This window comes from Rhamphochromis sp. 'chilingali' (genome assembly GCF_963969265.1).
Source record: "Rhamphochromis sp. 'chilingali' genome assembly, chromosome: 2".
Taxonomy (NCBI): domain Eukaryota; kingdom Metazoa; phylum Chordata; class Actinopteri; order Cichliformes; family Cichlidae; genus Rhamphochromis; species Rhamphochromis sp. 'chilingali'.
The window spans coordinates 35153978-35175954 of NC_137930.1; the positions used below are offsets into that span (position 1 = coordinate 35153978).

At 40.6% G+C, this 21977-nt stretch overlaps 1 protein-coding gene across 4 annotated transcripts in view; it reads right to left on the reverse strand.

The window, feature by feature from the left end:
• cacna1bb (calcium channel, voltage-dependent, N type, alpha 1B subunit, b) overlaps positions 1-21035 on the reverse strand; it is a 228589-nt gene extending 207554 nt beyond the window's left edge. For 3 of the 4 annotated variants that reach the window (XM_080876258.1, XM_080876257.1, XM_080876256.1), the window contains exons 1-4: positions 19977-21035; positions 19538-19816; positions 17546-17651; positions 12669-12808 (exon numbers count right to left, since the gene is read on the reverse strand). In XM_080876258.1, the coding sequence (XP_080732384.1) occupies positions 12669-12808; positions 17546-17651; positions 19538-19816; positions 19977-20014 (563 nt within the window). In that variant the 5' untranslated portion in view covers positions 20015-21035. The remainder of the gene's footprint in view (positions 1-12668; positions 12809-17545; positions 17652-19537; positions 19817-19976) is intronic. The other variant, XM_080876259.1, reaches the window with a different exon arrangement.
• Between the last annotated feature and the right edge of the window lie 942 nt (positions 21036-21977).

The following is a 21977-nucleotide window of genomic DNA, read 5'->3' on the forward strand; positions in this document are numbered from 1 at the left end:
TTCATAATTCCCTGGAGAAAAACAAAATGTACTTTTTAAGGTTAAAAGGGTCACCGTGTGGGATATGTGGCTATTATAGCACCTGAAAGGTCTCCTTTTTACCTAGGTTTTGATACCAGATTTAGCTTCTCTTCAAGATTCCTTCTGTGCCAAAATAATTTTCCAACAAAGTCATATTTGAAAAATTTGAGATTCTGTTTTCTGAAAAAAAAAAAAAAAAAAAAACTAAAATCAAGCTGCAATCTGAAAAGAGCTGCAATCTGAAATTTCACACAGCTATCTCCTGTACCTATAAGGTCTCAGAAATGCTGGAAGTAAAAGTATTTTTTGGGCCTGTAAGACAGAAAACATTCATAGCATGAAGATACAATTTTGTATGCACTCACTGTTTTCTCATGAAATGACCCTGGCTATTTTCCCTACTTTACTAACATAGACTGCGTGATCAAGGGGTGGATCGAATAAATACACACAGTTTAATCAATAATGAAAGCATTATTAGTTTCAGCTCCATTTCACTTTGTATTCCTGACCACATCCATGTGAACGTGAGTGGGAAGAGGAAAAAGCCAGCAGCGTTCCCTCCCGCTGCTCGGAGCTCTTATGTGGCCACCAACAGACAGTGCAGGGCTGGAAACAGCCTGCTACAACATGGCATCAACAGCACTCAGCCAGCCCCTGAGAACATGCAGTGTTCAGCAGAGCACTCACTGAAGAGATCACTAACTGGCTAGAAGGCACTAAAAGAACAGACAGGCCACCACACACTATATACACGAAAACCAGTTCAAGCTCGCAGCTGCCCAGGTCCCTGACCACATCTGTCAGTCTGATTATATTGACATAAGGGTCCATAAAAGCAAGGAAAAAATCCAAAGTGGGAGCACGCTAATAATTGAGTCTGTAAACAATTTACTGTGTCCACTGTACATGGACGTCATTATGCTTTGAGCTAAACGCTAACTCAGACATGTTTTTTGTCACAGCCAAAATCACGACACTCCCGTTACCAAATGTGAATATTAACATCATCATCTCGAAGAAGGACCAAATAGACAGATGGTTTGAGAAAGGAGTGAAGGAGACCACCTGGGAACCAGCTGTAACGCAGTCCAAAAATCCCTTCCAAAGTGTTTCAAACATGAAGCCCCACTCGCGACTTGACCCATGTGACTTGTTCCAGTAGACCATGTTAACCACATACTTGGATAAGCAAAGAAAAACAAGCTTTACATCGCTCCCTAGCGAGGTAGAGCCAATCATGCATCATGAGCAATACAACACAATGCTTGTTTTTAAAAAGCAGCACGTTCATGGACAAAGCCTGGTAATACTGGGATGGTGTTTACTTAATATTAAATGATGTCATGGTGGCACATGCATCCTTCACAGTTATAGTTTATAACTTCCACCATCAAAGATTTACTATAAGGTTAAAGGAAAATGTGAATACTTGATTATGTGTCGAATTAACATTTTGACCTGAGGATTGGACTAGATGAAAAATCAGGTAATAATAATAATATATCCTTACTATACAGAAGCCATCAGCAGTTTCTACCTACTGGTGACAGAAGCTAATTACTAAATTCAAACATAAAGCCAGACACGCCCAAAACAAAAGAAAAGTTAACCCAACATTGCGAGGAAAAACATTTTTAAAATGTACAAGAAGACCGAAATATGACACTCTTAAAATAACATTTAAAAAAGATGAAATGATATATTACATAAAAGCAGGCTCAGAAAAATGTGCTTTAACAAGTGGTTTGAAGGACGCCACCGAGTTTGGAGGCAGTATTTCTTCAGGCAGGTCTCTGAAAAGTTGAGGGGCCCAGATGGTAAAAGCAGGGTCACCTTTAGATTGAAGCCTTGACTTCAGGGCTGCACATGAGGTTATAAGGAAGCAAACTCACTCTCATGCAGTCAACATTTCTGCTGTGTAGCTTGGTGGTCACACCCAGACGTGCTGGGTTTTCAAAGTTATGAATGAATGAATGAATGAATACGAACATGTTTCAGGTGACATGAGATATGAGAAGCCAAATCAGACAAACACTATTTAACCCTGGACTTAACCTGAGCCCACAGCTGCAAGTAAAACACAGCAGGTGTATGAAAAACAAGCACAAAGACACAAAACAGTCCATACAAAGCGCACGTGTAACTTCAACAAGTCCATGACTGAAAGACCTACAAGATCAGACAGCAGCACTTTGGCTGCTGTTCAAAGGTAACATTTATTCATGCTGTTGGTTGCGGGGCATAAGCTAAAGTGACCTGTCTTCTGTAGTCTCTGCTGCTATACTTTGAAGCCTCCCATTGTGTTAGCCCGTTGCCTGAGAAGCACATGAAAGGATATCGCAACTTTGAAGTCGACACAAGCTCCGACTCTCGCCCCAACCACTTACTGATGGGGGCGTGTGTGTGTGTGTGGGGGGGCAACCGTGAATCAAACATTCAGATAAATAAATGAAAACAACTGGTCTGGCATTGTCTCTCTGGACATCACAGTGGGATTATTGTTCTCAGAGCCTTAGGCCGTGGTTGCCATAGTGTCCACACAGGCACTAAAAGGCCATGGGAGGCTTTAGTCAATAACAGTGACTGGTTATCAAAAAGGGCGTGCCCCCAATTTGGACAAAGGACAGAGATCTAAACGCAAAGCATACCAGGTCTGCTGGATTACCCAGGAGCCAAGGCCTTTAATTTTACCTGTTTTTGTATTATTCCATATTTACTATGTGTTTCTCCTTTGTGTGGATTTTTTTTGGTGTATGTTTTAATTTGTGAACCTTACATCTGAGTATTTGTATGGCCTTGCTGCAAATTAACTCTGTCATCACTTCATAAATTCTAAATGTAAAAGAAGCCACAACCACCAATCCAATGACTGCAGAATTCCTGTGCACAACACATAGTTTTGTAAGTCCTCTAACACAAATGTTAAGTTGTGTTAACTTCACAAATTAGTTTCTTCTACATAAATCTGCTCTATTTCTTACTTTTGTTGCAGAAGTTATCTATAGTACCTATCTACCTAATACTTTACAAGTATGTATTTCATTAATGAAAAGTTGCACACATCTTTATCTATTCAAGCAGGGAAGTACATAAACATATATACAGTGGTTGTTTCTTTAATTTATTGTCTTAGTTTGTCAAACTGGGGAAAGATTTCGAATGCCATTACACACAACGTCATTTCTGCAAACTAACATCTGTAAATATGCAAAGTGGACTTTGTTTTCTTGGCAAACATGCAAACCGCTATCGCGAGTTTGCTCAAAAACTTTTCTGCTGTTTTCCCTCAAATATTTGCTTATTCAACTTTTACAGTGTAGCCATCTTCATGAATATGAAATAACAGATGTAACACTAACACACTGGATCCTACGCTCATCTCACAGTCTTCTCACAGCCTCACAACCATAATCTACTTCTCCTACAACTTTCCGTAGTTTTTACAGTAGCTGGCCCATTGGTGTAGCGAAGATAATGGAAGGTTGTGATAAATGCGTGCATGTTTGTTTCATTTTAAATTACAGCCTTTGATTTTATTTTAATTTATGTTTTCTAGTAAACAATTACTAATAGATTGAAAGTAGCAGGCTGTACTGTATCAGAAGGGTTGATTTTTAGTGTTGACTGCAAAATTTGTCCTGTCCATCTATTTTCCTCCACTTATCCAAGTCCTTCCCAGCTGTCATAGGACAACAGGCACAGTACATGCTGGACAGGTCTCCGATCTATCACAGGCTTCACGCTCACACGCACACCTGTGTTCAGTTTTGTCAGGGACCTATGCAGGCACAGGGAGAACACACAATCCACACCAAATGTACTATTCAACAAATGAAATGCAAAATTAGGCATTAAATCTATTTTATAGACCCAGTACTGTAATATATGTGCATACAGCATGTTAAATATGAGGTAGGGCCTCCTCTGGGCGTGACACAAGCTGCCACCCGTCTCTACATCAACAGCACAAGTGTCCGAATCCGTTGTTGAGGATTTGCTCTCCGTTCCTGGATGAGTGCCCTGCAGTTGTGCAACATCACTGATTGTAGCTGCCTCTGATCAAGGCATTGTCCTGCCAGTACAGTCACAGGGTGGAGCAGCTCATCTCCACCAAAAACAATCAGATGATAGATGGTGCTGTTGTGGACATGCAGCACTGACATGCATACCAGCATCCAGTATGTCAGCGGCCTGCGATTTATGTTTGTACAAAAGTATTCCTGTGAAAGATATGATGACATCATACATGACTCAACTATGTCATTTTAGTCCCTAGCAGCTTGGTCACCTGAGGGTTAAATTGCATTGATATAATATGAGATTAAGAATGAATGTGGTGAAGATTTTATCTGTGTTTTTATAATTCTCACTTTATAATGGCAAACACTCCAGAAAAGAAAGTGTTTTTCTAAGCAGAGCAGGCTTCCCAACCTTTGTCTTTATGTCACGGACGCTGCTGTGCTCAGCATGTGAGTGTCCGTGTCTGGCTCCTCATCAGGGCTCCGTGTTCCTGAGCAAGCTAGCTCAGTGTTATATTGATTAAGCCTGTGGCAACACAGGCAGATTTATTCTCTTATTAGGAGCTCCTAATGCCTGATCAGGACAGATTAAAGGTCTGCCACTGCCTTCAGCTACACTATCATTTAGACCCTCTCATTAGGATTGGATGGCTGTATCAACATAATTAGCCTGAGGACGAAGCACTGGAACTGTACAACTGGCAGACAACAAACACTGATTCCCAGCATAGTGGGAAAGTGGGAAAATAAGCTATTGACTTATTGATGACATAAGATGATTAACAGAGCATGACTGAAAATATTTTAATTCCAGGGAAAACAGAATTACTTATTTCTCCATATCCTGTAGTACAGCCACAGCCACATCCTGTCAGAATACATCCTACATTAGACTTCAGCCCAAGGAGATCAATAGAAACTACAACCAGTCGCTTTTGACTGATTGCCTGGCATTTTTAATATACATGTTTTATCAATCATTTATGCAGCTGCCACTAACATCCAACTGAAGGAGCATTACGTTTGTTTTTGATTGATTTTTCTTTTTTTTAAACTCTTGCTACACAAACTGCTTTCATTTTATTATCGTTTCATCACCGAGATACTCTTCAAAAATAAATATCAGTGGATGTAAATGCAACACGTTTAAATCAGGGATATTAAAACCACCAGTTTAAGGTAATATATGCACTTACAAATTCACAATACATTTTTTTTTCTTAGTAGCTAGATTTGATTTGATTTGATATTAGTATTTTGATTGGTTTGAGGTTTGGATTTATTTTGCATACTCTCACATGTTTTCATAATTTTTTCAGTTTTCTGATAATTTACTGGACAAATAATTCAAAAAGCATAGGTCTCATCATGTGGGAGAGACGTATTAAAGGTTTCCTTTTTCCTAGATTTTGATATTAGCTTCATCTTCCAGCTGCATGTCAGAATAATTTTCTAATGGCTTGGTTACACTATAGTAAAAGTAGGATGGTAACCTCCATACAGCTGGAAATAATTTGCTGTCAGAGACCAACTGCAAGTAATTGTGGTGACCAACTGGTCACCAAGAGGTTGAACATGTAACACCTTCAACCTCATGGCACCTGCTTTAAATCAGAAAATGACTGCATGTCGCCTGGTGGGAGGCAGTCTGCTTCCAAACAATCAGTCTCTCTACCGTCACACTCAGGGCATTTTCACATGTATAGTTCATTTGCTCTTGTCTCAATCACTTGATGACTTTGTAAACTTGTAGCTTTTTCTCATGGTTTGGTTTCCTTTCACACTGGAAAAAACTGAATACCATGCATCACTATATACCATGTGACAATGTTTAATCTGCTTATTGGTGAGATGTGCCTGCAGCGGGAACAACAAAAGCAAACACAGGAAGAAGATGTGTTCTGGCCCAGTGGATAACCTGGAGAATTTACACCTTTCCTACTATAAACAAACTATTCTGGAGTTCATTTGAAACTAGACCAAGGAGCATAACTATTAAGCCTGCGCCTAGAAGCGTAAGCCATCTGCGATTTATCTCTTTGCTAAAGGAGATTTAAATCAACTGATTGTATTCCCATATGTCCTGCAGAAACTACATTTATGGAGGACTTCCTGTTTCAAACATACGAGGTTCTGGCGGGATTTGTGAATGTGAGAAGTTAATGTGAAATTCTGTGTACGTAGAACAGGTAACTGACTTTGTCTTATTACTATTTTATCATTGTCTTGGCAGACCAAAGTTGCTGCGAGTGGTCAAAGACCTGGTCCCTGTTTTTGAAGCAACCATTTTAAAAGGCACAAAGATCACAAATTCATTGCACAAAATAGTGCTATTTTAGTCAGGTGGGAGGCACCTGACTGTGGATGACCATGTGGAAAAGTAAGAAGTTCAATAGTTTCGTTTGTTTGTTTGTTTGTTTGTTTGTTTTTTAAATCAAAATAGAAGTTGGAGACTTGTTAAAGTTATGTAAAGGTAACAAAAAAGAAAAAAAATTATGCACAGTATCAGTTCACATAGGTCTGCAACTAAAGTTAAGCTACAAACTGATAACCTGATGATCAGATCACATGATCTCAAGCAAGCCTACATCAGATGACGGCTCAGCTGACCTAATCAGTGTCAGGTGTCTTGTCACTGAGCCCCACTCTGGTCTAAGCTGGGAGCGTCTTGCGGCTCTTCATTTGATTCTGACTGAAATAAAGTTGATTATTTTACTTGAAAAAACCCCCACATAAGTAGTTAATATTAAGACTTATCTTAATAAACTGATATAATATACGCCCATACAAAAATGTAGAACAGGGATTTTTGTTTTTTTAGTTGATTAACAGGGAATTTTTATGAGTGTATTATTATGATCACTAATTCTTCCCTATATTGACAACACAGAGTGAAGCAGAGGCTTTTTAACACCCAGGTGAGCAGTAAAATCCACTTAATCCTCTTAAATTCATCTAAGAGGGGTGAATGTCTGAGGACATGTGGTTAGCCTTCTATCATTTGCCATTAGGATCATTCATCCGATTCCTCCTCCTGTGACCCAGTGATCCATCCAGAGGTGATCTGATTGATTTCAGATTGATGTGGGCTCAGTTCGAACACCTTCATCCCGCCCCACCCCCGCCTCAACCCAACCCCGGTCCCACAGGGGCGTGTCGAGCAGAAAACAAACAGCGTGTCACACACAAGCTCGCACACACACACACACACACAGAAACCCCCGATTACATCGAAGCACATTATCTACTGAGGTTGCTTGGCAACCAAACGGAGACACACACATCACAACATAATGGCTAATTTGTATCCAGCTGTGTCAGCAACGGGTAGACAAACCTGAAGAGCCATTTCTCTAGCTTTAGTTTCTGGAGCAAAGAAAAGCCCTTCAAATAAAAAGCTGGTTTTGATACACTGTAAACAAAAAGCTATTGATTGAAATCAGTGCATAAAAGTTTAAAATGCATAAAAAACATACTTCTTTATGGCTTATTAAGCATAAAGACCAAAACACAATGCAAAAGTGTGATCACCACTGCCATTTTCAGATGCAGATAGTTAAGGATCCCATCAACTGTCTCTGAAGTTAAAGCTATTGTAATGTTTTACAGTCAACCATGGCTAACATGCAGTACTTTTCAACAGTCTTGAGCAATCACTCATTTCCCTATACTATTTAGAACTTAAAAAACAAACAAACAAAAACATACATAAGGACACATAAGATCAGTCTGAGGACAGGTTATAACCACCTGACCTATCTTACACTGTAGGTTGGAAATTATGTTTCCCAGGTGAAAAATGACCAGATGACCAGACAGTTCTTCAGCGTCAATCATAACAGGTTTGCAAATGTCAATAATTAATAAATAGCAATGAAAGTAACTTTAAACTACACCGCAGGATACCTTTAAAAGCACATGTTGTGCTCTGAGTCTGAGAGACTCTGATTATTAAATATCGTGGCCAATGACATTGAGACCTGCTAAAAAACAGAAGAAGACGTCAGTCGACATGCCTCTGTATGCTCTGATCTTCTAACAGAAACTCTTTGCCTCAACAAGTACAGCAGGGAGAGAATAAATGTAATCATAGATTCTAACTATTTTCCTGATTCTATGCCAAGAGAAGGCAAAAGAAGGTCTGAAATGTGCTCTTTATGGCATGACACGACTGAAAAAGAATAACTGTTCTGAGACGCATGAACCAAATCTGTCATTTGAGCCTCCCTTACCTGCATTGATTCCAGCTGTTGTGTTTTTATTGTCACCTGTCAACACTTACAGCCCTGTTCTGGTTTCCATTTAAAATCCAGCTCAATTTATTCCCTTTATTGACATTTTGAAAAAGCCATTAGCTATCACCGGAGTCCAATCAAAAGCTCATAGAGTACGAATGCCGGACATCATCTCTCTGGGCATGCATTTATTAAAGCAAAACAGGCATTTATCAGCACGTTTCTAATATTGTATGACTGCTGGTTGGGGACATTGTATTGATACTCTAACCTGACAAAAATCAAATATTTGTTCCCTCCTGGGAGTCACTAGTAACCCAGTCAACATGGATCAATATCATATTTGAAAAACTGCAATTTCTCCAATGGCCACATGAGGCTGGTTCCAGAAGTGAGTCATTCCCCACAGTTTCCACATTAAAATGTCCAACTTGTTTAAAACATTCACAACTCATTTACACCTTCATGACAAACGTGTGTATTCAGTTTTTCCATAAATCTGCCTTTTAAATTGCATTTTGTCTTAAATGTATGCATTTGAGAGCATTTCCATTGTCTTTACCTGGCAAAAAAAGGCTTGTTGTGTGATTTGTACTTAAAAGCCCATCAAAGAAATCTGTGCTCCTATTTTCATAGTTCACCTTCTTATATTTTATCTGTACATTACTGACATCTGAGTCTTTCCAGGTTTGCAATCCATGACCCTAAAACTCCACTGTAACATCCTAACACAGTCAGTTCTGGCTTGCAATGGCGACAATGCTAAAAAAAAACTGATGGGCACTTTACAGAATAATGGGTGGAGTCACAGTGGCTACATCTATCTTTCATATGCATTTCAATATCAACATTGATGGGGTTTTCCAAGCTCTGGGTAACATGTTTGTTAGGCTATGATTTCATGTTGAGTTGAGGACACAAGTGCAGATGCATAGAGGCAGGTACAGGTGAACTTAAAGTGAGCTGTTCATTACCAGAGCAGTCGTTGAAACAAAAGTCTCAAGGGGAACACTGGAAACAAGGAGCAATCTACACTGGGGAATACAGGCTAATGAAGTATGGAAACAGGTCCAAATGTGGGAGTGGGAACACACCTGAAACTCAGATTAAAACAAGACTGGGGAAAGTAAAACAGTACACTAAACACATGGGACACGGACTACCAGGAAAACAGGAAACCAAACTGAAGGAGACTTGACACAACAGGGACAGAACAGAATTAATGCACTAAGCAAAAAGATACATGAATATAAACTCAAGGAAAACCAAGAATAACAGATTTATATACATTTACCAAAAAAACAACAACCTCTAAATCACTGGGTAACAGAGCCAGGACCATAACAATGTTATCTCAGAGGACTCCAGTGTTCGGATAAATATCTGTGTCCTTATGGTAGAAATACACTTCTTACTGCATTACCAAATCCCCTAATGAAAGATTGTGTCCTACTCGCTTTTAGGTGGAATAATTACAGCAAAATGTTAAACTTTTTAAAATGCGTTTCATAAAAACACTAAATGTTCTGGCACTGAGTGGCTCTAACCACAAGGCACACAATTGTTTACATTGTGCCAGTTTGTGGGTTTTTATTGTGCTCTATAAACAGGAAGTTGGTTAGGACATTAATTCAAGTCGATCTGTTCTGTTCATTTCCAGCTCCAAAACACATTTTACTCATGAACTCTGTTTGAGCAGCTTTGCATTATTCACACTCAGTGATGGGAATAATGGCGTTACAAGTAACGGCGTTACTTTTTTTCACTAACGAGTAATCTAACTAATTACTATTCCTATCGTTACAACGCCGTTACCATTACTAACAAGAAAATGTGGTGGGGTCCCGTTACTATTTTTCAACAAACAGACGGTTGAAGCTGTCTTCAGTTTACAGTATCAGTTGCACGGAAGTAGCTGTAAGTAATCTGGACGCTACAGCTTTGAGCAGCTGCGCGCGGTCCCATGGGTGGCAATCACTTTCTTGCAGACGATCACTTTTTGGCACAACACCTGGAGCTAAGGGGGCAAAACAATCGCACGAGTGCTGCTGTTTGACTGAGGAAGAATAAAGTAGTCGTGGTAAGTCAATCACATGACCACTTCAAGATGACAAAGCAACAAGGTGATATAGTTTTTAACTTGTGTTGATAGGCCACGCAAAACCAGAGTCATGATAAACAATATATACGCAGCATTTTTTCCTGAATAGTTTCGTCACATTTACTGTCTAAGGACAGCGCAGCAAGCACTCTCTGCTTATGAGCAAAAAAAAAACAAAACAAAAAAAAAACGCCCTTTCGTGTTGGTGGAGAAATGCACCATGTCGACCAATCAAAAAATGATATGGCAACATGACATTTGGTTGTTTAGGAAGACGGGGAAGTTTTAGGAGTGATGATGATGAGAGAGAGAGAGAGAGAGAGAGAGAGAGAGGAGGGGGGAGAGAGAGAGAGAGAGAGAGTTTTGAGATGTGAGATATTTGTTAGGTTTAGCGTGTTTGTAGTGTGTAGTTAATGTGTTGTCTTGTGTAGTTAGTGTGTTGTCTTGTGTAGTTAGTGTGTAGTGTTGTGTAGTTAATGTGTTGTCTTGTGTAGTTAGTGTGTAGTGTTGTGGATAGTTTTGTGCTGTTTGTCAGAACAATGAGGCGACTGCTGTCTCCAGGTAGAAAAAGGAGTGATACACCTGCTGCTGTCAGACCTGCAGGTATCAGGCTGTGATGTTCTCCTTTATAGTGAACAGAAATTTTTTTTTTGGAGTGGCACAAATAATTTGTGGCATCTTATTGATGCAGAACAGCTGATCGTTATACAAATAGTTTGAAATGGTTATTAAAAAGGGTAAAAGGTAAATGGCTGCAAACAACTTTGTTGTTTGCAAAACTTGTCCATATGATTTTAAAATTGACAATTTATATTTGCATTTAAAGTTATGAAGTATGATTCATTAAACATGTTTGTGGTTGTTACAGTAAAAATATAACTTTTTTTTACTCGGATTTTATGTTTTCTGATTTTAGATCAGTTGTGTTAATGCACTATGTCAAAATGAAAACATAACTGTAAATTCAAACACGTGAGGTTGTGCTGAAAAGGATGATGCCAAACAAGGCAAAGTAAATAGTTTTTAAAGCTGAAATGTAGAGGGGAACTCAAAAGTAGTAAAATGGCCAATTATACCCTGGACCCCAGAGGGTTAAACATTTTTTTTAAAGTAACGCAATAGTTACTTTTCCTAGTAATTAATTACTTTTAGAATATTGTAACTCAGTTACTTCTCTGAAGAAGTGACTAGTAACTATAATTAATTACTTTTTCAAAGTAACTTGCCCAACACTGATCACACTAATCTGCCTTATTATAACAATGCCCCCGCCCCAAGAAACACTCACAAAAAACCCCAAAAACACATAAATACTGTATACTTTACTTTATATATACTGTATAAGACAGACTCTTTGTCCCATAAAGACAACATTTCACCCTTAAAGACAAGCTTTGACATATTAAAGGTGGCTTCCATGTGTAAGCAGCTCAGAAGCACTTTATGATTCATGTCTTTTGAAGAAATAGAGGTAATGACTGACATGTAAACCTGAAGACTAAACTCTTGTATCTGACCACAGTAAAAACAACACCAACTTAGAAACGTATTAATATCCTTACACCCTCTTCCTGTATTACACTGTAAGGACTTCTTACATCATCAAAAGGGAGTACTGTACTGCCCTAAGCTTTGAAATCCTAGCAGTAACTACTCAGTACTATTGGCTTGACCGTGTTCCCTGTCACTGACTCTTCATGGCTCCCCTCTGATGATAAGAAACACAGGCTATTACATCCCTGCAAAGGCCTAGAGCCTCAATGGCTTCCCTGCCGAGAAGCCACCAAGAGCTGCTCAAAAGAGGAAGAAAAGCTTTCAACAATAAAAGCATGTGTCACAGAGCGCCCCACTTAGCTAACAACTTCCAGTGCAGACATGCAATTACATCTGAAACTTATATAAAATGTGAAACATGCAGAATATTGAATATTGTACAGCCTAAGGTGGTATGTCAGCCCCGCATCAAAAGAAGGCAACCTCAAATTGTTAGAAACAAAGATGGAAGCCGCTCTGCGAGGACATGGCGTCTGTATGGTGTTGCCCAGGAACAGTGTTGAACTCAAGGACAAAGGCTAAAACCAGCAAATGCTCACATCACACTCCTTTCACTTCTTTCACAGGCTCGGGTTACTCGTTGAATAACAGACATGCTTGTGGGCACATGATCTAACCGGAAGGAGGTGATTCCACTACACTCCCTCTCAGGGTGCTCACAGATATGCACAAAAGAAACCACTCTTACTGCAATGTTTCCATCTCCAGCTGACACCCAGCGGGCGAGGGACTCACCCCGTGAGGACGACCACGAAGTCCATTACATTCCAGCCATTGCGGAGGTAGGAGCCTTTGTGAAATGCGAAGCCCAGGGCGATGATCTTAATGGCGGCCTCAAAACAGAATATTCCAATAAAGTAGGGCTCTGTGTCGTCCTGCAGAAAGACAGAGAGAATCAGAGAGGGGATGAGACCAGCAGAAGAATATCTTTTTGTTGGAGGTAGGAGAGTGTTTACTGAAGCATTAAGTCAAAGAGCAGGGGGTGAATAAAAGACAGGGAAAAAACTTCTTTCACTTTTTATGCCGGCATGAGCAGAAATGCAGGAATTGAAGCTCTCTTTTGGATGAAAAGACAGTAAATACTGGGAAAACAAATATCCACAAACGCAGGATGATCGTATGGGGGTATTGTAAATTAATGGCGCCCCAGGCGTGCACATTTAATGCATTCAAACAAAAAAATTTAGCTTCAAGTGAATGCAGACAACTACATGTGCAAACAAAAAATTAAACAAGCTGTGTGTTCTGTTAAAATGTCACATTAAATATCATCAGTGCTGCGTGACTCCAAAAAAAGGGCAACCTCTGCTGAGGCCATGCAACAGGGCACTTTAAATGGAATAGAGGGCCTTTCTGTCTCACCAGTGAGGTAACAAAACCAAAACTAGAGGTCAGGTAGAGTATCTGGCACTAAGAAATGGCCACTTAGGCTGACCAGAGAGGCATTTGAGATACTTAGCCTGATAGGGCAGCAACAACAAAGGCACTTGGCCATTTCTTGTATGACATAAGAGAAAAATAGGGAAGGGAAATCTTGCTGCGATTATGTTGGTAGATGGGCAGAAAGAGGAAAAGGTGAGGTGGGGACTGACCAGAAGGTCACTTAAAGTACTCGTGTAGCATTTGAGGTTCCTAATAAAGAATCAGATCCAACTGAAAGGAGTCTGAGTGCTTTATTTGCCCTTATTGTGTAAAATACAAGGCAAATGAAAGGCACCTTCTTAAGATCCTAACCACAGACTGTATATAAAAGATGGATGTAGCCACTATAATGTCATTGAATGGTTTGCATGGTGATTTGGAGCCAGACATAAGAGATGGATGGATGTCGCTGAGAAACTCTCATACAGTTTTTACTTGTGACTTATGAAGCTGCTAGAAAGCATAGCCTTGTTCTTTGTCTCTACTCTTATTGTGATGAACATTTACAAAAAGAAACATCCTGATATGTTTACAACCAGCTATTGAAGCAACAACCACATCAGAAAGGTGTTTACTGAGATCATGGATCATGTAATGAGCAGCTGAGCCATTTTTCCATAGATATCTACAGAGCTGCCCCCTGCTAACCATGAGAAAAAATTCAGGTATAAGACCTCAGATTAAAGACTTTTAAGTTACGTGAGTCTTTTATAGACAGTCATTGAAGGTTAGTTGGGCACAAGCATGGCATTAGAAACTTCCAGGGAAGAACTTGACCCAACCAGAAAAGAGGTTGGACTGTTCAAATGCCCTGCTCATGTGTCATGGGAAAATATAAGCAACCAACCAGGTTTTTAAGGTGTCAGCTAGAAGTGCCAAACACTGGAGCATTTGGACAGTCAAACTGGTGCTTAGAGCAACAACAGGAACACAAAAATGAAGCATCGCACTGGCAGGCAGGAGCAATTACAATAATTGGAGATAGCAGGGCCAAAAAGTCAGTTGGACCAACAAATAGGGCCAGTGGTCAGAACACATTGGAGCACATGGAAAGGCATTTAAGAGGCCCTGTGGCGTGACAGCCCATTCTTATTTCCTGGGTGTCAAATGCTGCCATTCTGTCACAGCTGCTGGAATCTCTCAGACACGAGGTCATGACGTGCTGGGATATAACCATAGTCACACTGGTTTCACATCCAGCTGGTCAATTATACATGTTTGTAAATAGCAGCTTAATGTCACACGTAAATGCACTTCATTTTTCAGCATGCTTCACTAATGCTGTGTATTATTAACCTAAACTAGGGGTGTCGAACATAAGACCAGCTTGCTAGAAATGCTGAAAGATTTCTTTCTTTCATACGGCAGCATGTCGATGTCATGTGAAAAGAGGTAATGTTGACATTGGACTTCCTTTTTCTCATAAGATATCTCAGGAATTAAATGCTACAACACCGTGAACTGTTAAACTCCTTTAGATGAACAGAAAGGGCCGTTTCACTGGTCCGGCCCTCTTAAGATGAAAGCAGGCTGTATAAGTCACAACACTATGACTTTTTCCTAAACCTCACCACGCAGTTTAGCCTTCTACTTTCACAAAATAAGTGTAAGTACAAAGTGAAGGAAAAGGAAACGAATCAGTAAGTGAAAACAAAGCAAATCAAACTGGGAAGCACAAAGTTCCCAAACAGGACACACACTGAGCACTGAACTTTAGGAGACGGCGATTATCTCCTGACATCTAACGCTGCTGTTGCACAATGGCTGTAAGGGACGCCTGGGCAGTTTATGTGAGCACTGCACTACTCTCGAACCATGTCAAACAAGCAGCTCTGGGTCACAGTGGAATAATTTGCACTACGTGGTTGAGCTAACCCTAGGATGTGCTGCAAGTAAAGGAGCTAGCTCTGGCCTGTGTGGCAGGACACTCTTTGCCTTTGCCTCCCCATTAATATCTCAGAGAGCCTGAAGCGACGCACAGGGCACGAGCAGAGGATATCTCACGCCTACACTTTGCCTTCTCTCCCCCCTCCATTTTTTGTATCTCTCTCTCTTGCTCCCAGCATGCTACAAGCTGACAGACAGTGCCCCCAACCCCCAGCCTCACCCAGCCTCCAACGTAAATAATCACATAAAAGCAGTGTGACAGGCCCGTGCACTATAAGAAGGGTGACCTTTTCTATACCCCTGAGTGAGTACAGGGAGCACATGATATAGATATGTTGGATGAGAGTTACTGAGGTGGTGGAACAAGAATGGGTTGGGGTTTTTTATAATTGAGGAACAAATTAGTGGCTTCTAGGCTATTAATTATAATAATTCCAGTGCCCTATAAAAGGACAATAATCATACATAAAGAAATTGAAATCTTTACATACATAGCAGGAGGAATTTTGGGAATCATAAAGAAAAGCCTTCTGAAAACAGCTAAAGAATCCTCTGCGGATCATGGCATTAAAGCCCTGCAATGGATGTGATGTACTCTCACTGAATAGCTTCTATCATCACTTCCACTTACAGCATGCCTGCTGGTCTATTGACAGAGCTTCATAAACAACAACAAAAGAAAAACCTGATCCCTTCTTCTAATTAAAAGGCATCTTGTTGCATTACATCCTCGAGGTGGAGGAGGCAGCGAGAGGATGCTTGTTTTCCTTCTTTGTGTAACCACTCTAATCACTTCCTCGTGCGCGTCTTCGCTGCTGAATTAGCATCACGACCATCAACAGCAGCAAGGTGGATGAATATGTGAGGAATTCTTTGACATTTTCCACATCAAGCTGTTGCTCTTCGTAGCGCTCTTTGCCTTGCTATTTTTAAGGCTAAATTCCCCTTCGGCCACAGCACCCTCAAACTCAAGAGGAACAAGGTGCTGGAGCATGCAGCTTTGCATGCACAATTTCTGTCCCCGGCATATATCACACTTGACCTCGCTGTGCAGCAGTCTCTTTTGTTTCTCGTGTCTCTTTTGACTGGTCAGCAGTGCGACGTGACCGTCAGAGTTCAAATGCTGGTTTAAATTGCATATGTGAGAATGGCAGCAGGAGTTGTGATAGGATGAGGAAGAAGAAGGGTGGAAAAACAACCAGTCACAGCTAAACACACCAAATAAACAAAAGTAATTAAGCAAGTGCAGATCAATATTTGGAAAGATGCTAATTAACTAGTTGCTTACTCTTATTGATAGCTTATTGTGCAGGATCATTTATTAGACCATAATGAAGAGCTTTGTCTTAATCAATAACCACCTGATAACCATTTATGATGTTCAGTAGGATATATTATTTCAGCATTTTTCTGCCTTTCCTTCTGGGATGCTCACTTTAGGGTTCATCACAGCAGGCCATTTGCCTCCTCTGTCCTCCTTCACTACATATGTGACCCTCGTCTGTGGTCTTTTTCTTTTCCTCTTGCCTGGCAGCTCCATCTTCAACACCCTCTGATTTCCACTCTCCCTCATCTGCACATCCAAACCATCTTAGCCTTGCCCCTCTTCCTTCTCCAAACTGCTCAGCCCGAGCTGTCCCCCTGATGTATTTGTTTCTAATCCAATCCCTCTTGCTCTGTCTTTCAACAAGGACTAACTGTTGCATTTTGAAAACATTGGTTATCGCTGTTTTCTGATACAGCTCAGTTTCCACAAACCTGCACTGCTCCTCCTAAGGCTACAGGGAACTGCTGAGTTTCTCACTCGTGATTTAATTTCTCTTTTTTTCCACATGATTGCAGAACTATCTCACTGTGGGTGTTACTTTCCTCAATTTAACATATTGCCACTTTTAGTGAATTTGTTTTTTCACTGAATCTGACTGGAAACTGTGCCTCTCAATAAGAAGAGGAGCTGCTAACTGCAGTAGTAGTGTGCCATGGTGAATTTCGAAAGTGTGAAGGAGGTTATTAAAGTGTCAAATACAAGTGAAGGAATCACTTTTGATGTTTACCACAAGAATGGACTTATATTTGTTAATAAGGATTGTAGTAGTGCCACGAAAGGCCAATACTGAGCATGCATAAATACGTAAAACCAATAAGCAGTAAACTGGAGATTAATAAGTGTCGAATAATTAGCAATTAGTAAATGTGTGCACTTAAAATAAAGTGTTGCCCAATATTTTTGTAAATCTGGCACCTCCGGGGAAGGGACAGAAAATCAACGTGTGAGGGATGCGACCTTAAAGAGATGGACTTACCAGGCGCTCTGACATGGGCGTCTTGTCACCGGCAGGTAGATGCTGCTCCAGGGCCAAGACGATGCAGTTGGCGATAATTGTGGCCAGGATCATGTACTCAAATGGAGTGTGCAGAGTTAAGGAGTAGTTATAAATGATGTCACATGTATTTCATTTCAGTATGTCTGCAAACCTTCTTAGCACTGATAAACTACTTTATACTGATGAATAAACATCACATTTTTGTAACTCATCTATTCTAATGGAATAAGGAAGCAGATTCATGGCGGTTGCACAGGAATAATCCTGCATGCCCCTGTGCTAAACTTGAATTTAGATGCATTCTGTCCAACTAAGCATAAATTTTCCATCAAGCTCTGGTTGAAGGCCTTTTGTGGAAAGAAAGCATCCTATACATGTGCTCATGATCCTTCCAGATGGTTGACCACTTCATTCTGTCATTCATTTTCACTCGGTCACTGCCCTGAGGGTCAGTGCCTATTGAGGGTCCATGAATCACAAGGGAATTGGAAGCTGATAATCGTAACAGCAAAGATATGGATAAAAATACTAAGCTGCTTTACATATCCTGAAAATTTCAGGAATGAGAGTGAACGCGGTGATTATTTTATTATCTTGTCCATATGGAATATCAGAGGTTCCGGTTCATATCAGCCCATAGAGGGCACGGACAAACTGATAAATGCTGTTATTTGATTAGAGCTAATGTTGTCCTCATTGTCGCCCACAGAGCAGATCCAGCTGTCTGGTCATGTTCATCACACAAGCCCTGTGGCTTCCCAGTCTAAACAATTTCAACACAGAAATATATAACCTCTCTCTGAGCTTATAACCTACAGTGGAGTCTTTAAGAGACATTAAAATATAAAAAAAAATTTTTTTGGCTGTTTCTGGGACAACCAGGAGTAACAAGACACCAAGTTAAAACCTGAATCTTTGTCAGATGATGGCTGATTTTTTTTTGTTCCCCAGGTGTACTTTTTCCCCCCTTCACACAAATAAAGCCTGAATGTGATCAGAAAATAGAATTTAAACCCTCAGCAGCAAAAGTCGTGCCTGTTGTTTACATGCAGATATCAGTTTAGCTTTTTTTTTTTACATTTTAAAAGTTAATGTTGCATTATTTAAATGAAAAAATGTGAAAATGAGATTATCATTATTATTATTATTATTACATCTGTAACTCTCTAAAACGTTTTTAACGTTTAACATCATTAAAACACAGCTACAAACCTACTTTAGGAGGGGAGTGAAACTGAGTCTTAAAATCGGGGGAGATGATTCTTTCTTTTTTTTTTGCAGTGTGGAATAAACGGCGTGGAGCGGGGAGCGTGGGCGAGTTCAGCACCACGGAGAGGGCTCCCGACTAAGACAACGAGGCGTGCTGCTATCCTGGACGAGCGCTCTCTGTTTTTCTACTTAAAGTAAACTGCCCCCCCCCCCCCAACACAACACAGTGTAGGAGAGCACGGGGATAGGGCGGTTAAGCGCAAGCCACATCGCCCCTTTTACGCACGCATCTCTTCATTGACTAGTAGCTGTGCGGATCAATAGCGATGTTTGATCGTGATTAACCACTGCTGTCAGTGCCCAGCGAGCAGTTTACAGCTGACATACTGATAAAAGAACTTCTCGGTATATATGTGGGCGCCGGGAAGGTGGGGGTAATAAAAGAGGCAGCACAATAGGCGGATGTGAAGTCTTTTCACAGCCCGCTGCTGTTCAGAGAACAGCTTTGTGTCATGTTGAAGGGAGATAAGAAGCGGGGCGACAGGTGTAGCCAGCGTTGCGCGGAGGGGGATAAAGAGGGGACAGTGTGTTAGCGGCTACTCCACGGGCGTAAATAGCTGCACATTCAACACTAGAGAAGATAATCCACATCTAAACTTAATAGCTTGGCAAACAGGCCTGCAGGCGGTTGTGTGGCTCTGCTTTTCAACCACTGTGCCTCTAGGCTACAGATGCACCTGCTCTGTGCGTCAGGAAGGATATGGCCACTCTGTTATTCGCTTTGCATACTTCCTGATGAGGTTGTCCTCGCGGAAGATGAAGAGGGAGCGGTTGACGGTGAAGCAGTTTTGTTTGACAGGGTTCGGGTTGTAGATGGCCATCGTCCGGGCTCTCTGGGCCATCGACTGCTTGTACATCCTCTGCCCACCCGGAGCGCCACCACCCCGGGCGCCTCCTCTCCCAGCGCCCGGTCCACCTCTCCCTCCGCCGCCTGCGCTTCCTCCATAGCGGGTGGGTAGATCTTCTGCGAAGCGAGCCATTCTGGAAACGCACAGATCCAAAAGGGGAAATCCAAAGTGGTGTCAGTGGAAATGGAGGGGAGAAGCATCACAACAAACACTCTTCATACAAACCACTGCTCAGCGTTAGTGTGAGGAGAAAGCGCCGCGTTTGGGAAATAACAGATAAAAGGTGGCCTCACTGAAAACCACGCTCTCTTGATCCTTTCCATTCATTCATCTTCGGCGAAATTTAAAACGTTAAAGTTTTTGAGCCGCAAAGCACTTCCGATGTAAATCACTCAGTTGAGGCTGTTGCATCCATTACAGCTCAAAGTGGAGAAAAATCAGGCTGAAATAAGATGAGAACATCCTGCCTCAGTCCCAAATCCTGTCAGCATCGTCTCCAAACACCAGTTGAAATGTCAGGCGCTCAAAAAAAAAAAAAATACCATGAGGAAAAAGAAAATCCTTTTTTGCGGCTTTTCCCCCAGCCGACAGCAATAATAAAACAAGCAAATCCAGCAGGAGTATTAGTCCTCTGATTTCTGTTTGGTCGCTCCCTGCATGAGGGGCTGTAGGTTTTATACCAAGTCCTCGGTGGAATAAGGAAGAGCGCACGTGACCAGAACGAGCCTATCAGTGATTGGAGCGCACAGACGCGCTCACCGTCTGCTGGCAGGTTATAATGAAGTTCAGAAAAGCCCTGAGGCTCGAACATTTCCCTTTTGGCACCAATGAGAGAAGATTAATGCTTATGAAAGACGAGGCTAAGATCCACCTTTAACATCTCACACTGCAAAACAGGTTGCGCAAGTATCCACATTCAGACCGTGGTTAGAGTAACCATGTTAGAGCTAACAAAAAATAAATAAAAAGGAATTCACTAGAAGATGAATATATGTTAAATTAAGATGAACGGAATCTACAGAGGTGCTGAAAATGATGTGAACACTTTAGAAGTTCAGATCCAAAAACAACATCAGATCTCCTAAAAGAAGACAAAGATAATCCAGTTAAACAAAAGACCAAAAAAACAGTTTGTTCATTCTTTCATTCATTCAATCCATCAGTTATTTATTTATTGCAGAAACACAGGAGACTCAACGTTTCAGAAACTTTGCAACATTATTGTACCTAACTGACATCTTTTATTTTTAAGCACATTTTTACCCCACACAGTGTGTATTTGTGCATATGATAGTTTCCTGTTTGTTGGTTTTTTTTAATTGTTTTCTTTATGCTTTAGTTCCTGTTTGTCTGTCAGCAACGTTGTGTAAAATCTGTAAATCCAATTTTTATGAAACCTTTTCTGTCTGCACTTGATGAACTAAATTAATTAAACTAGCACATTAAACCTGATCTAAAGTACTTTCATCTTATTTGCTTATATTGAATTATTTCTTTATTTATTACTATGACTTATATTTGATTTTCAAAGGTACTTACTGTAAATTTGTTTAGCTACCAAAAGAATAGCTTTGAATCCATAACATCAATGTACTGCTGTCGAATGGCTCGGTCATTCGACAGCAGTAAAAATAAATAAATAGATTTTTAAAAATCTGTAGTTGCCTATCAGATTATTAATTAATCAGATTATTTTGATTGCACGTGTCGCCTGACGGGAGGAAACCTGTCTCCAAACAATTGCAATCACTCTCAGATTTTTAACATTTGTTTTGAAGACAGCAACTAACTGTGAGTGATCGTACACCTGGTCCCCATCTCCAGCGACCGTTTTCCCTCGGGTGACCCCAGCAGGAGAGGTATCGACTAAAATTAAACTAAGACTGGACTTTTATGCAAGACCCCTTTATACAGCAATATGTGACTCTATTTAACCACATAAGTCCGTAAAAACATTCTTATTTAAAAATTTGAAGTCCCCTAAGAAAACGGGGATAGGGCCAAAAAGAAATATATAAAGTTAAAAGAACGGAAAGTGAAAAAATCTCAACATACAAACTGGTAAAGTGCTGCCCCCTGCTGTTGAAGGTTTGAATTAAATTCCGCAGAGTGGGTAATTACAAAAAGTACCTTTTAAGATGGAGCAGAGAGACTCACAGGACTGTTAATGTTTAAGTTCAGAGATTGGTGGAGCATAGTAACTGTGCTTCAGCTATGTGGTGCTTAGGTTTTTGTGGATGTGCCTGTTGGATACAGATCTGAGTTTCCATTCAGGAGTTTTTAATTCACTTGCA